Below are 15353 nucleotides of genomic sequence, written 5' to 3' on the forward strand. Positions count from 1 at the left end.
TTTGTAAGAAGGAAGCATGGGAGACCTTGTAAAATATTTAAGAATGTGACGTTAGAAAACAGTGGTAAAAGTCTAAATAGCGAAATATTTTATGAAGGGATGAAGGTTTGAAGTTTTGTCAACTAACATCATCGGTGACCGTCATCACCAAGGATTCAGGAATTTATGTAAGCTTAGTCCGTACTTCTCACACACTGGTAGGTGGCCTATAAATAAATAACCCAACCAATAGCCTAATTTACTCTTCAGGGTTTAGAAGCTTTCAGGAAACTTTTGGCTGAAAAAAAATGAGGATTTTTTGCTTTTTTTTATCAAATTAATCCATATTGGCCATTTACAAAAAAATTTCGGTTCATTTTGTAGACAATATTAGAAAAATCGTGCCTGCCGGGACATTTGAATAGAAAAATTAGTCAATAAATTCGTAATAAACTAGTCATAAAAAGATTTGAATTGTCCAATTTTTCCTGAGCAAATTTTATTTGTTTCGACAATTGGAAAAAACATTTTTAGAAAAACGAGTTTAAAATTTCTGAAACCATCTTAAAATAGTGAAAGTGAAGACATGACTCATCGCTGAAAAGTTTAACTAATATATTAAAAGAACATTAAATATGGAGTTTCAACTCATTTTATTATGTAAAACTGTTTCAATATCGTATCATAATTAGTGCATAGAACCCTTATCTTCTGCATAAAGAAAGTATATAGGGACTCGATCACCATTTGGTAAATGAACAAGTTCCGTATGAGATATAAGATGTATCGCAGCAAGCCCATAAAATAGCATTGGCAGTCCTGCAGTTATATAAATACTTATAAAAGAATACCCAGAAATAAAATAAATTTGAAATAATTGTATTTACCCAAATTTATTACTTTCAAAAATCGGAAAAACTTATCTTCCATGGAAAGATCTTGAATTGCCCGTTTACTGCAGTGATATTTCATATAAGGGTAGCATCCAGTACGGAGTATATGATAATTTGCTCCAGAATCAAGAGTCCAATTAAAGTGTGACCTACCGCGCTGATCGTTCTCAACATCCCTGAACTAAATTCATACAAATAGGTGCGTAAGTTAAATTTCTTTTTTACTTTATGCTCCATTTGCCTTCACAAAATATGACGTCCACGGTGGTTCGTTACATTGTTTAAGATAAGCGGTTAAGATTTCTGAAGCTTTTGGTTTCATCAAATTAGCAGAAAGACGCATATTGGAAAAGCTTTTCGAGTACGTCACTTTTAATCACATTTATTTGGTTAACGATATGTTTTATTTACCAAAGACCGGTTTTGGATGCCACGTGACATCCCAAACCCGATAACCCGCCTTGGCAAAAAACTTTAATCACATATATATTGAATGTTTGTTTTTATCCCTCAACGTATGATTGATTTTTCACAAGTTTTATAGAATATAAAAATATGTGACCTTGGAACAGCTGATGACAGTGATGATGAAAGTATATAAAAGATGCAACAGAAACCCGTTGATGAATGTTATCAACGACATTTGTTCGTCTCTATTCAATCATACACTATTTATAATATTGTTTAATTGATTTTAGCACCACAAATATTTTTTTCCTTTGTCTATTGTCCTCTGGCAAATAATAACAAATGTATCAAAGGAAATGTAAATTTTGCATTTTAGAAATGTAATTACACAGCACTGAGTATCAGACAGCTGTTTAGCGAAGTGTTGCCAACGTCTGACACTTTTTATTCGTATTTTCATAGTAGGAATTTTCTGGGGATGATTAAGAGAATAGTGAGAATAGTAGATACATATCATTCTTAATTGGCTAGTCATATATTTTTTATGGTGTAGTGATTGCTCCACAGATTACGTGATAATAATCAAGACGAATAGTTTCCAGTAAAACTTATTTTTTGGTATTATAATATTACAGACAGCATTTTAAAAATGTGGCCCAGACTGTGGGTTTCAGCCAGGCGTTCTGCTGTTCAATTAAATGTTGAAAATGCATTAAAAGTCTCTTTGCGTGCCTCATCTAGCCAGGCCAAGCAGGCGGAAATTTCCGATGCCAAATTAACCAATTCTGTTTTACAAACAGAGAAATTTCAAGATATTCGTATATATAATGAACCAATTCCGCAATATCTGCCCGGGTCTAATGAAATCAAAGATTTGCAGAAAGCCCTTAAACATTATGAAAATAATTGTGAAGATATACCGATTGTTATAAACGGTAAAGAGATAAGAGAGGGACAAGAGACGTTCCAAGTTATGCCACATAACAAGAATCACAAGCTTGCAAAATATTATTATGCTGACAATGCTACTATAGAAGAAGCTATACGTGTCTCAGTGCAGAAACAAAAGGAGTGGGATAAAACCCCTCTTAAAAAACGTATTGAAATTTGGGAACGGGCTGCTGATCTTATGGCCAAAAAATATCGTGCTGAATTGTTAGCCACTACAATGTTGGGGCAATCAAAAACAGTAATACAGGCTGAAATTGATTCTGGTGCTGAATTGATCGATTTTACCAGAATGAATGCCGGTTACTTGAAAAATTTGGCCATGGAACAACCTCTAAGTCCTCAGCCAGGCATAACCAAAAACCATTTACGCATTCGGGGCTTAGAGGGATTTGTTGCAGCAATAACACCATTTAATTTTACCGCAATCGGTGGTAATTTAGCGTTTACACCTGCTTTGATGGGCTGTAGTGTGTTATGGAAGCCTTCAGACACGGCGATGCTCTCCAACTGGACGGTATTCAAAATAATGAGGGAAGCCGGTTTACCTGATGGAGTAGTAAACTTTGTTCCTGCTATTGGTAATTAACCCTTTTAAAACTAATATATATTAATTTAGCTGCATATGTATGCATACTTGTAGATATTTGTAACTATGTGTATAAAATATTTATATTATATTCGATAGGCAAAAATTTCGGTGATGCGATTACTAATTCCCCCGATTTGGCTGGTATCAATTTTACTGGTTCCACAGCGACCTTCAAAACCCTTTGGAAACTGGTGGGTAATAAAATTGATCAGTATAAAAACTATCCACGTTTAATAGGTGAATGTGGAGGTAAGAATTTCCACTTCATTCATCCATCAGCGAATGTGGAGACCGCAGTTGCGCAAACTATTCGCTCTGCTTTCGAATATGGCGGACAGAAGTGCTCCGCATGTTCTCGATTATATGTACCAGAATCGCTTTGGGAGTCCCAATTTAAAGGACCACTCATTAAGAAGACTAAGAATTTGAAAGTAGGCGATGTTCGTGAAGTGGACAGTTTCTACTCGGCGGTTATTGATGAAAACTCATTTCAACGTATTCTTGGTTTTATTAATGAAGCCAAAGAGGATCCCGACTGCACTATATTGACAGGTGGAAATTTGTCCAATTTGAAAGGCTTCTTCGTGGAACCAACTATTGTACAGGTGAAAAATCCTAATAAGCGTGTAATAACAGATGAAATATTTGGACCAGTATTATCGGTGTATGTTTATAAAGACAACGATTTAGATAAGGCCTTAGATTTGGTTAGAAATACAACTCAGTATGCGTTAACTGGCAGCGTTTTTGCTACAGATGAGCCGTTTTTAAAACAAGCTTTAAATGAGTTTAAAGATGCTGCTGGCAATTTTTACATTAATGATAAATCCACAGGAGCTGTCGTTGGGCAACAGCCTTTCGGTGGGGCGCGCCAGTCCGGCACTAACGATAAAGCAGGTTGCCCATTTTATCTGATGCGTTTCGCTTCATTGCAAGCTGTAAAAGAGACCTTCGTACCAATACCAGATATATACTATCCTTATATGAACAAAACGACTAATTAAATAACTGATGATATTTCTCTTTAAATGAAACTAAGCGAATCTCGAATGGCAGTTAAAAACTAAAAATATATAAATATTTTGTGGTTAATAATCATTTATTTTATTCCATGAATACTGGAATATTACAAATATATTGAATGTATTAAGCAATTATAAATTACAATTTACTCAATGTGTATTAGAATCTCTTTAACGAACAATTAACGTACATACATACATATATGCTTAGCTAATTACTTCAGCGAGTTGAATGTAGAATGCCATCGAACATGGGTCACGTTCACCAGTAGCCAAGCCCCCTATTTGTTATCAATATTTTTTTATATTCTGGTGCGTTTGTGGGACTTTATTACATACCCATACTTGTGTACAATAAAAACAACACAGACCTGCGATAATCATTTGCTTGTGGTTTTATTTATATTTCTATTTGTATTAAATGTTTAGGGGTCAATACTAGTCATAAGCGCGTCTAAGGAGTGGAGCCGCAGAATGCAAATGCTGATAAATATATTATTTTGACATGTTTCTATATATAGCGAACTTCTAATTGGACAATACTGAAATATTTTTAATAAAGAAAAATATACATTTAAATTTCGCACATGTGTTATTATTGGAAAGTGTTTAAAAATCAATGTGGGAATTAAAAAAAAAATGTGGGAATTTATCGGCATTTTTGCTACGAAAAATTATACAATATGTCGTCCCCTCAATATAACAATAGCGTATAATTTTTTTTGGGTTTTGAGAAAATCGTGTTTAAAGTTTTTGTCAAATTAGATGTCTATTAAAACCTCAATATCGCGGTAAATAAAAATTCTTCATAGTGGATTTTTCGATGAGAACTTTATACCGTTTCTTGTCTTTAAATTTACCAAGTTTTTTTATTCTACGCATCCTTTAAGGCCATAATTATGTTATTCAAGGCGCAAGTCCTCCATATAGACCATTTTATTTTTTAAGGAATTCGTATGATGTATCTGATACACTATTTTATTTTGTATGGTATACGCTGTTTTATTCAATAATTTTACGGTATTTTTATTAAAATATTTGATCTCAAAAATATCATTTTGTAACATTATAAAACAGTAATTAATTCATAGTTTTGTTAATTCAGTGGCATTTATTCATTACTTTCCAATTTGGGTTATTATAAACCAAAAATTGTGACAAATGAAGGTATACATTGCGTGAATCAAAAATAACTAGAAATTCATTCGTCTTCATTCTCTTCCTCTGCTACATCTGGCTCATCTAAACAATTTCGCTTGTTTCCACCTCGTAAGTTAAAAAAAAATGACTGCGAGCCACGAGGAATTACACCCTTTTTGCACAAATTTTGAAGATCATGCAGCTTTCGATTACAAATTGGCAGCTTTTTATTGTATTTGCCACTAAACGAAAAGTTGAACACTTCTTTTTGAGGTATCTCTATGTCCGGCAATCCCACAGCGAAATCAAACTCATCTGTCTTTGGAGCAATTTCCACAACGACTGGTGGTTTCGTGTGTCACAGCCTGTTGATATTTACCTTACTTACTTCACTTACATTATATAAAAGACGATACTCACTCAGATGTTTAAAATCCATATTTTTAATGAACAAACTTTCTCTGCGAAATGAATTTGCAAGCTGAAATTTCAAATGACTACAATATTTCCTTGGCATTCATGTAGTCAAAACAACGTAAAAATCGCATAGGCTACTACTCTTGTAAATTTCTGATAAAACTTTCGAATTTGTATTGAAAATAAAACAGCTTATGTGGAGTATAGAAATGGTCGGAATAAAACTATTTCTCAAACAATAGTGAATATTATTATAAGCTATTTTATGAGTTAAAGTTTTGATAAATTGTATTTATTTCTACAGGCTAAAATGGAGTATAATGCGCATACACTACTATTCTTTTAACAACTTTGCAGTAGCAATTTCAAGCAAAATAGCGCATATGAGCTTATACACTTATTGAAGGAAACTTTTGAACATGAAATTATACACCATTTTTTCCAATGACATTTTGACCCACTTTGTGGAAGTAGAATTTGACGAAATTTTGACCAGACATAGAATCAATGATGGAGATTCTATATATGCAATAAAAAAATAATGGCGTATGAGCACATACGCTATTGTTATATTGAGGGGACGATGTATACAATCTCAGTTCCTTGAAGATTAAAAATCATGGGCTTCATTGAATTATATAAAAAAAACCTTGGACAATTTAACATTGGATTTTCTTGTCTGATTGCCACTTAGGTAGTGCGTGTGTGTGTATACGTATAGAAGGAGATGAGAAGACAGGAATAAAACGTTTATTCTAATTGTGTAAGATAAAGATGCAATTATTTGGTATTGATTAATAACAACAAAAACATAATTTCGCAAACATTTGACAGTTTTGTTGTAATATACATATATCATATGTATATAAAGATATATTATATATATGGTAATTTATATAAAGATATAAATTGTACAGCGATTGCCTAGGTCCGATTTAAGATTAAATAAAGCTTCGCCGTCGACATCATCTTACGGCAGGCCCCATGTGGTTTCGACGGGGTCGGTTTTCGTATAGGTGGTTGTTCATAGAGTCCTCTTTGCAAGGAGATGAATAGGAAGTTATCTCGTGCTTGTATCCCAGGCATGATATATTTTTAGCGCATGAAATACATCAATTTACACAAGGAATTCTGGGCAATATACAGAAGTTAGGTAAATATTATTGGTATGGTTTTACGGTTTGCCAAATTCAAATTTTAGAGAGAAGCAAAATAGAGCTACTAGATTAAGATTACTGCACTAGGCAGCTAAATACTGATGTTTAGTAGGAAAAATGTCGAAAATGAGATACCCACATGAATCCATTTCCATTACTTAGAAAATGTCTAATATGTAGGTTATTGCATGCATAACCTGCAGGAAATCGAGTCCGTTCAAAGCTTACACAGAACTGTATCTTAAGTACCCTCTTCGTACGGCCTTAACTACACTATGTTAGAAAGTAAATTTTACAGATCTGTTCTGCAACTGGTGTGCACAATGTCTGGGACAGTTAGCGCCGTTGCTATTTGGTCAAAGTCGAACAAAATACCACAATATGCTTTGTGATTCTCGTCCCGAATAACCCTTTCCATTCACCTTTGGATCATTTTAAAGTTTTGAAATTTATATTCTACGTGTTTTACGAAGGTAAGGTTTGAGTACAATAGAGTCTCAGTTTGAAGAACAATTTATTCATATATAAAGCTATACTCACATCTAACTGGTCGTATGGAATTCAAATCTCGGGGAGCTTAGTCGATTGGAATTTTAATGATATTCAAGCCTTTCATAATAAAGTTCTTCGTATAATAATGGCTATACCTTTTTTTTTAGTAGAAATGACGACTCCCATCGAGACTTAAAAATCTCCACTGCAAAAGCATCGTTTCCTATAAAAAAAATAGTAGATGAGTAAGTACATTTCCCGCAATCGCAGTCACAGTCACTCGTGAGGTCACATATCTGGAAATAACTCGACAAGGCGCGCTTTGGTCGTAAATCAGCACTAACAGTTCGAAATGAAAATAATTTCCATTTCCTTCGTGTAACCGCATTAGAAAGTGCTATTGCAATTCAAATGAAAACTTCTTTGGGCAAGATACTGGGTGAACACTTCTTTTGGGAAAGATACCTTTAAACCCCAAACCATATCCGACCAGACTCATCTTATTAACTTCGGTGGAGACCCTAATTCAGTAACACTATTCGGCCACAGCGCCAGTAGTGTTAGTGTTGACTTACAGTTGATGTTCCCCATGTCAAAAGAATCTTTCCATTGCGGCATTATGATGAGTGCATCGCCACTGCAGAAAAGATTCAGTCATATACAAGCGGAATTGTAGATTTGCCCCAAAGAGCCTTCATCCGATTTAGTGAAACGCCTCAAGAAGGTAAACAAGCTTTTGGTACAGTTTTTAACAATACTGTTTATCAATAAAAGAACACATATTTCAAATATGTATATATCCTGCTAGATGGATAGATAAAATATTAATGAATGCACCGTCTTTTGTTTACTTATTAAGAAAACAATGATGGATTTTGTGATTACCCCGGCTGATATGTTTGATTTCAATTGCAATCCCGTCTTGAACTGGATGCCAGACATCGAGGAAAATTTTGGACAAGAACGCTTCTTACTGGATAACCTTTATAAAACCATACAAAGCTCTAATTTCCAGAGTACCAATCAAAATCTGACTTTGTCGGCGGAGCCTATTGTAAACAATATTTTAAAATATTTCCGAAAAAAATCCATCACTTACAGCGTAACACATAGATTTACTAAAACATGAAACCACGAAAAGATGGTTGAATGAGAAATTTGAAAAGTATGCACCCATCGTATTAATATATGAACGAGACACCTTAAGTCCACATTTATATATATATACATATATTAATATATATTAAAGACGCTATACATCATGATGAACTATTATACCTACATGTACTCGACGAAATACCGCTCTTAAAAAAGGCAGATTCCGAAAATGTAGTTATTGAAAATTTAACTCGAATTTGGAGGGAATTCACCAAAAGCGAATAAGATAAAATGTCGCAAAACTCAAATCTTACTATGCGAAAGAATCTAGCAGGCTAAATAAAGAAAATAAACCGGGATAAAAAGACAGTGACTTCCCTCACTCCATTAAAATCTTAATATACTTATCAAAAAGAGGGCGTATACTATAATTTGAAATATCATGTAAATATTGTATTTATTTTTAGAGATCCCAATAATGTAACTGATGTGTATCTGAAAGACTTAAGACGGCGTCTTTATACTGAGGATAAAAAGTTTTCGTAGTAATTGGGATAGACTTGGAAGTTGAGGGTGGAGTTTTCAAACAGCGATTTCAAATTTGGAACGAACTATTTCCGGTACCTTGGCTCGCCTAAGGTACACTATCGACGATTATGTACGTAAGGTATTTACGTTGAAAATGAATACAAATAAAATTAAATTATCTGAGCCAATTCGGAGTTTATAATTCTATACGTATTATATATACGCATGTTTATTTGAAGAGGGAAATATGAAAACTTGGTGTGAACAAATCAATATTGAAATGTGAAAATAGAGTTGCAATGAATTTTATTAAAATTTCTTGCTTAATTTTCATTTTGATGCATTTTCACATACTGGTTACCAGTAAATGTAAGAAGACGGAACAAGTGATGAAAAAGGACGAGGACAAAGGAAAACAAATTCATCGAACTAGTCAAGATAATGAGACCACCAAACATGTAGATCAACATAAACCAATTGGCAAGATTTTTTTGATAAATAAATCTAAAACAAAAGAGGAAAAAGTGCTGGATGATAAAGCTAGTCAGAATGCCAAGACGAAAGAAATCAATAAGGCGCAAGACAAAAACGAGGTGGAAGCCAATGAAATAAGCTTGCCAATAAAATTCGCTCATTCCAACAAATTTAGATTACCGACTGTACCAACGTCACCCAGTCAATCCGACCGGTCAAGTGAGGAATCAGAGTTGGGTTACAATGGTGATTTGTACGATGTGTTTAAAAAGCGGTTAAATCAAGTTTTTCGAGAATTGTATAACAATGTTAACACGCCGGCGGTTACTCAGCCTCCACCGCAGGTCGAAATTGAAAATGACAAACCTAAGAAGAGGTCTGCAGTAAGTAATTGTCTTTACGAGGAATTCAAACGGCGCCTGGACAAATTCAATAATGAATTTATGGAGCCAACTAAAGCAATTAAGCGTACAAGTGGGGACGTAGTTTCCACCGATCATAACGATGGCAGAAAACGTACACCAGTGACAGAAAACTTATATGACGAATACAAAAAACTTCTCGATAACCTCGGTGATGAACTTCGGCTGGATGGCGAAAAAGTCCTTAAGCGAGGTGAATATGGTGCTTCCGGTTTACCAGCTGTTACAACGCCCAAACGAGAGACGACACAAAAAAAGATTGATTCTGACAAAGCTGTCGAACGGAGTTTTTATGACGAATATAAGAAAAAGTTAGATGAGCTGACTCGGGAGTTGTACAAGAAGAGCAATGAGCGGATCTGTCGCACATATGGAGAACTTAGTGAATACGATCTTACTTCACCAACGTTACAGAGATTAGTGGCGGCGGTGCAGTCGGAAGACGCGAAAGTAATGCCTGGAAATTTCGAAGGGTCAACTATTCTATTGAAGATTGACAAAGCCATTGACAATATAGACAAGGAGGAGAACAAACGCAGTCTGGGTGCTACCGAATTAGGTGCGACGATCTTCGGTGCTGACTCATTAAACTTCATGACAGGCACGACAAGCGGTGTCGGCACAGCGGCCGGTGCTTCTTATCCAGCTGTGCTAACTAAATCTGTAGACGCAAATTTAGGACTTCTGAGTAATACAGCGCCCAAAAATCTGCTGGCGACGGTCGCTTCAAAAATGAATATGACGACGCTAGATTTGGCTAAAAAGTTGGCGGCCATGTCTAATCCATTGGATTACGTGGCGAAGAAGGACCCGCAATTGGGGGAAGAAATGCAAAAATTCATAGACTTGAGCGGTAAGAGTAAATACTTTTTATATGTACACAAATGTAGCACGAACATTGTATATCAGGTCGGATATAATAAATACTATTCGTTTTAGTTAATAAGTTAAACCAAAACCCGATAGGAAAGAAAGCTTCACTAAACGAGGTTTCTGTGGTCTCAGGCTTACCCCTAGTGGGACTCGACCAATCCGGGGTGCCAGCACCATTAATGACTCAGGATAATCCATTCGGTGGAATCCCGGCACTTGCATCCAATATAGCTCCCGCTTCCGGTCCAGCCACCGTACCTCCAGCGCCCCCCTCTGCAATTACACCTACTGTGGCACCCACGCAAGCTGAAGATCAGTTGCCTGTCAAGGCAATTGGAAAATCTTCAACTTCATACCAATCCAGTGACGTCGAGGCCGCCCGCATAGCTGGTGTACTTGACAAGGTTCTAAGCAAACTGGAATATATCCAATCTTGTAAAGCACCACCCTCAGAACCAATAGATGATAGCTGCGAACCAGATGGTAAAATAGTGTCATTCAAATTATATTTATAAAACTGAAAATTTCCATATCAAGGTATGCCATGTGATGTTGTTGGCTCTTGGAACTCCTACCAAATGGGATTACGTTTCGATATTACTTTGACGCGAGCGGCAGATCGGCGATTAGGCACAGCTGAGAAGAACAATAAACTCTTAACCGTGGATGTAGGCGAACGCATCCCACCGCATGCTCATCATATTATTGAAACTAGTTGGAAGTTTATGGGCAGCGCACTAAACCAACAAGGTGGCCCCTTCTATCTTTACTCGCAAAATCGCGAACTGAGTACAGTGGCCACCTTCATAGGTATGCATTTTATTGCTGACCACTGACTAATGCGGCTTTCATAGCTAAGCTTGGCTTACAGGTTATTGCCGTGTCTGCGGCGGAATTGATACAATTTTTGGGTCTTGGACAATTATGGGCCCCTCAAAAGACTGTGAAGACATTACAACAGCACTGGAGAATAGGCGTGACATTTTTAGACGTTATAATATGGAAAACAAACGAAATCAGCATTTCAAAGACATGCTTTTCGAAAAGAGCAAATATTCCAAAGCAGACTGCGATGGTCTCAAAAAAGGATGAGCTTCTTTGCAACGACCTTTTATTTCATTTTCCCCCTTTCTCCGTTCCCGTTATTCATTAACAAATTATTCAACTACAGCGTTATATTTTGCAAGCATTTTACATTGCCGATAGTTTCTATTACGAATTCATATGTACATCAAGACATTTCGAAAATAGATAAAAGGGACACAATTATTCATAGTCAATTCTTTATTTTTTAATAGTGTTTCATTTTATAATCATAAATTGTAATAATATATATTTTACGTATTATTTAGTACATTATATAGTATATTTAACTGAGTGTGTGTGTGTGTATGTGTTTATGGACAATATTCAATGTTTGTATGAATTTAAAACATAGCTAAAACCTAAAATCAAACGGAAATAAATAATCGAATAGAATTCAATATGGATGTTTGTACTTGGTCACATCCATCCGAATTCCATAACGTAGTCATTTAATCATTAATTACTGCCATTACCACATAACAGTGTAGTTATTTTAGATTTTGGACTTGAACGATCGGTTGCACATTTTCGTTTGGTCGGTGTATCAATTGTTTATGACTTAATTACATTTTAAGCAGTAGAAATTACAAACAAACAAACTAACTAAATTAGAAACGACCAGTGTGTATGTGTAAGTGTGGTTATTTGCGCTTTCCTTTGGCTGAATGATGCACGGCTCATGATTCGCTCCACTTTTGTTTGTTTTTGCTATTTAGAAAATTGCATATAAGGTAAGCAAAAGACACTTTATGTACATATACTGACATTTTTACCGCGTTCAAAAGATTGCTTGGATTGGAATTCGCATATATGTATAAGTCCTTATTGTTTCGATAAAGTGCTATTTAATTTCTACAAAAATTCAATCAAATCAACTTCTTTAATATGACTTATATTATTCTTTGCAGTTTTATACTTTAGTTTATTTACATGTCATATGATAACATTTGACTCGATAAGATCCCTTTGAAATACAAGCGCTTTATAATTAATTGCAATCTAGTTACTTAAATATTCATTCATTTTTCGATAATTTTAACACTTTTTACTTTCTTAGCATTACATTTCACTAGATTACTCTGTACGCTCAGTTCTGATAGTTTGTTTAACATAAAAGTAGATTTATTTATATATATTTTATATAAAAATCCAATATTGAACACACGCTCTGTTTTGAACTTAAGTTTAAGTGAATTATTTCCATAAAAAAAGAAAAAAAAACATGAGCACGATCTAATTTAAGCCTGACTCAATGCAATTATCTCAATTTGAGGCTCTGCAGGGGAAAGCCATCATAATAATTGCCCATGCAGTCAGCTGAAAAACTAAGGACGTTTGCTTACGCAAAGCAAAAAAAATTACCGATCAATAAATGTACATACGTTTATATGTATGTATACATATAAAATCGCACATCACAGATGTGTGCGCGTCTGATCCAATAATTGTCACCTCTCTTGTTTCTAGACTTTTGCACACATACGCAACTAGCCGCAGCGTTTTCACATACCAACAGGTTAGAGAGAGAAGCAAAGTGTCAATGAAAACAATGAAAGCAAAATTTGATTAACTCATTGGTATGCTCAAATAAAGCTCGCTATTGTGTATGTGTACAACCGTTTCTCTTCGTATCTTGTTTAATTTAATCGGAAGCTTTTATCATTTATTTATATGTACATTTACATTACAATACATACATATAAGGGAACAAAAATTAAATGGGATTCTTTTTTCTTTCTTCAGCGACGAACGTCTCTGGATTTGGTTATTCTTAATTATAATTACAACATGGAACCACGTAAACGGGATGAGACACTGTACGACAAGCAATGTTTTGCGCTATATATTTATATCTAATAATGTTTTATACAAAATCACATGTCAAGACACGAAGACTGTAATTTGCGCGAGACGCTCGTCAAACATGTCCAACAAACTTTGTTGCAAGTTTAGCTCATTTGCAAAATTATCCTGAATTTCTTAAAAGAAAAAAACAAGAAATGTCCACTTCTTCGAACAAATAACATACAACACTTTACTTTGATTGAGGAATCGAGCTGGTTGTAGCAAAGCAAATAAACTCACAGAGGCATGATTACTTTAGATTTATTAGAAACGAAAATAAAACCTTTAAAAAACTTTCTAATTAATATTGGCTATAGTTACTAATTAGCTTTTTTACGTTATTTTTTTGTGGGTGATCGCTTTGTGCACACACACATATCTTGCACACCTTGCCCAAAAAACACTAATACATTTCATTGAAACTCTCACAGAAATATGAATTAGTGAAAAATACAAAATATATATGTATGTATGCATGTAAGAATATAAAATCAATCATATACGCATGATGAATGCATCTATTAATTGTCGCAAAGGTTTCAATAAGACATTTTCGCAGAATGTGTGTATATGTTTTTGTGTGTGTGTGTGTGTGTGTGTGTGTGGAAACCACTTTTCTGCGCCTTTATCGCAAATTCCAAGATTCTTTTATAAAAAGTAGCTTTACTAGTATTTAGTATTGTGTATTGTATCTTAAACTATTTATGCTTTTCTCCTCTTACGTTCTGCTGCCTGTTCTTGTGTTACTACAAAATTGTTGTATGCTGATGATTGGACTTCGACCAATCGGGTTTAGGTGTTCTAAGTGTGGTGATGATTTTCTTTTCCTATGCTATGTTTTCTATGGCATCGTTGTCGTTGCGCTGCACCGTTGTCGTCATCACCCGTTATGTGCTGGGCACGCGCCTAATTCCAATGCTTGCTTTTCGTTTATTTCATTGTATTACATCTGTTTGTTGTCGGTTGTCCATATGTTTTCCTCCTACTTCTATGTCGTTCACTATTGCAGTTCTAATTTTAATTAACAATAACCAAATCGCGCCAAATCTCATCTTGACAAACTATGCGAACGTTCGCGGCTGCTGCTGCTGCCCGAAGAAATCGCCTGTTTTATATTGCCGATTTCGCCAACGCGTTGGTGCGGTGGGAGCTTATCGAAGAACGGATGGCGAAGCGCATCACCTAGATAAGAAGAAAGCAAATGAAATTTATTAGCGCTTGTGTCGACAGGGAATTATAAATAAAATTACTTATATGCCACTGTATTCTAACAGTGCCAATAAGTCAATTTAAACCGAGCTTTTAGTTCTATTTTACAGATTTTAATTTCACAACTCAAATACATAATATTCACACCTACGCTCTAGTTCACAGCATATTCGTTTTTATAAAAACAAGTATTGGTTAACATTACTTGAACATATCGGAGTATTATAATTCATTTACAATTGCATGGATTTACGTATTGCAATAATCTATTTATACTACTCAGTTTTATCGGTTTACATTCCCATTAGCAAACATATCCTTACAAATCAAAAATAGCCTGTGGCCCGTGTGCTTGTTGAGCAACACGAAATGATAATAATTTAATACCCATTGAATATTTAATCATAATTCAAAATCTAAGAAATTACTACCATAAGTAACACTGAAACACTCCGAAAGAGTGAAAACTTTAAAACTATTTTATGCAGATGTCAAGAGGAATTATTTAAACAAGTAAGATTATATTAATTTTACACGTCACATTAGCTTTCAAAAATCCCATACGCAGTTTTATTTTGTAGATTACATACTCGAAACCTAAATTTTCTTCGGTTCATTTTATAAAAATAAGCTGTCTGATTTTTGACCTTCCTAAAAATAGGTCTAATATTCTATAAAAGGATCTTTATCTATTCCAGATTTTTCTGATTTATTTTTCGAAGCAAAAACACCTGCAAACACTTTTTCAACGCAATATAAATACCAACTTC

General features: G+C 34.8%; 4 protein-coding genes across 10 annotated transcripts in view; 2 read left to right on the top strand and 2 right to left on the bottom strand.

The window, feature by feature from the left end:
- Nucleotides 1-613: 613 nt before the first annotated feature.
- Nucleotides 614-1678, bottom strand: LOC120774196 (uncharacterized protein C15orf61 homolog). Its single transcript, XM_040103637.1, has 3 exons — nt 1114-1678; nt 867-1053; nt 614-798 (listed from the first exon to the last, which is right to left on the bottom strand). Exons 1-3 carry the CDS (start codon nt 1213-1215, stop codon nt 668-670), a joined length of 420 nt encoding a protein of 139 aa, XP_039959571.1. The 5' UTR covers nt 1216-1678; the 3' UTR covers nt 614-667.
- A 251-nt stretch (nt 1679-1929) lies between these two features.
- LOC120774191 (delta-1-pyrroline-5-carboxylate dehydrogenase, mitochondrial-like) lies at nt 1930-4421 on the top strand. Its single transcript, XM_040103624.1, has 2 exons — nt 1930-2809; nt 2917-4421. Exons 1-2 carry the CDS (start codon nt 1930-1932, stop codon nt 3822-3824), a joined length of 1788 nt encoding a protein of 595 aa, XP_039959558.1. The 3' UTR covers nt 3825-4421.
- A 4513-nt stretch (nt 4422-8934) lies between these two features.
- Nucleotides 8935-11635, top strand: LOC120776742. Its single transcript, XM_040107683.1, has 4 exons — nt 8935-10423; nt 10510-10926; nt 10981-11253; nt 11315-11635. The coding sequence occupies exons 1-4, from the start codon at nt 8974-8976 to the stop codon at nt 11533-11535; spliced, it is 2361 nt and encodes a 786-aa protein (XP_039963617.1). The 5' UTR covers nt 8935-8973; the 3' UTR covers nt 11536-11635.
- Nucleotides 11636-13617: 1982 nt separating this feature from the next.
- LOC120776707 (probable serine/threonine-protein kinase DDB_G0282963) overlaps nt 13618-15353 on the bottom strand; it is a 65996-nt gene continuing 64260 nt past the window's right edge. For all 7 annotated transcript variants that reach the window (XM_040107634.1, XM_040107642.1, XM_040107652.1 and 4 more), the window contains one exon: nt 13618-14556. In XM_040107634.1, coding sequence (XP_039963568.1) covers nt 14423-14556 — 134 coding nt within the window. In that variant the 3' untranslated portion in view covers nt 13618-14422. The remainder of the gene's footprint in view (nt 14557-15353) is intronic.

This window comes from Bactrocera tryoni, chromosome 1 (genome assembly GCF_016617805.1).
Source record: "Bactrocera tryoni isolate S06 chromosome 1, CSIRO_BtryS06_freeze2, whole genome shotgun sequence".
NCBI lineage: Eukaryota > Metazoa > Arthropoda > Insecta > Diptera > Tephritidae > Bactrocera > Bactrocera tryoni.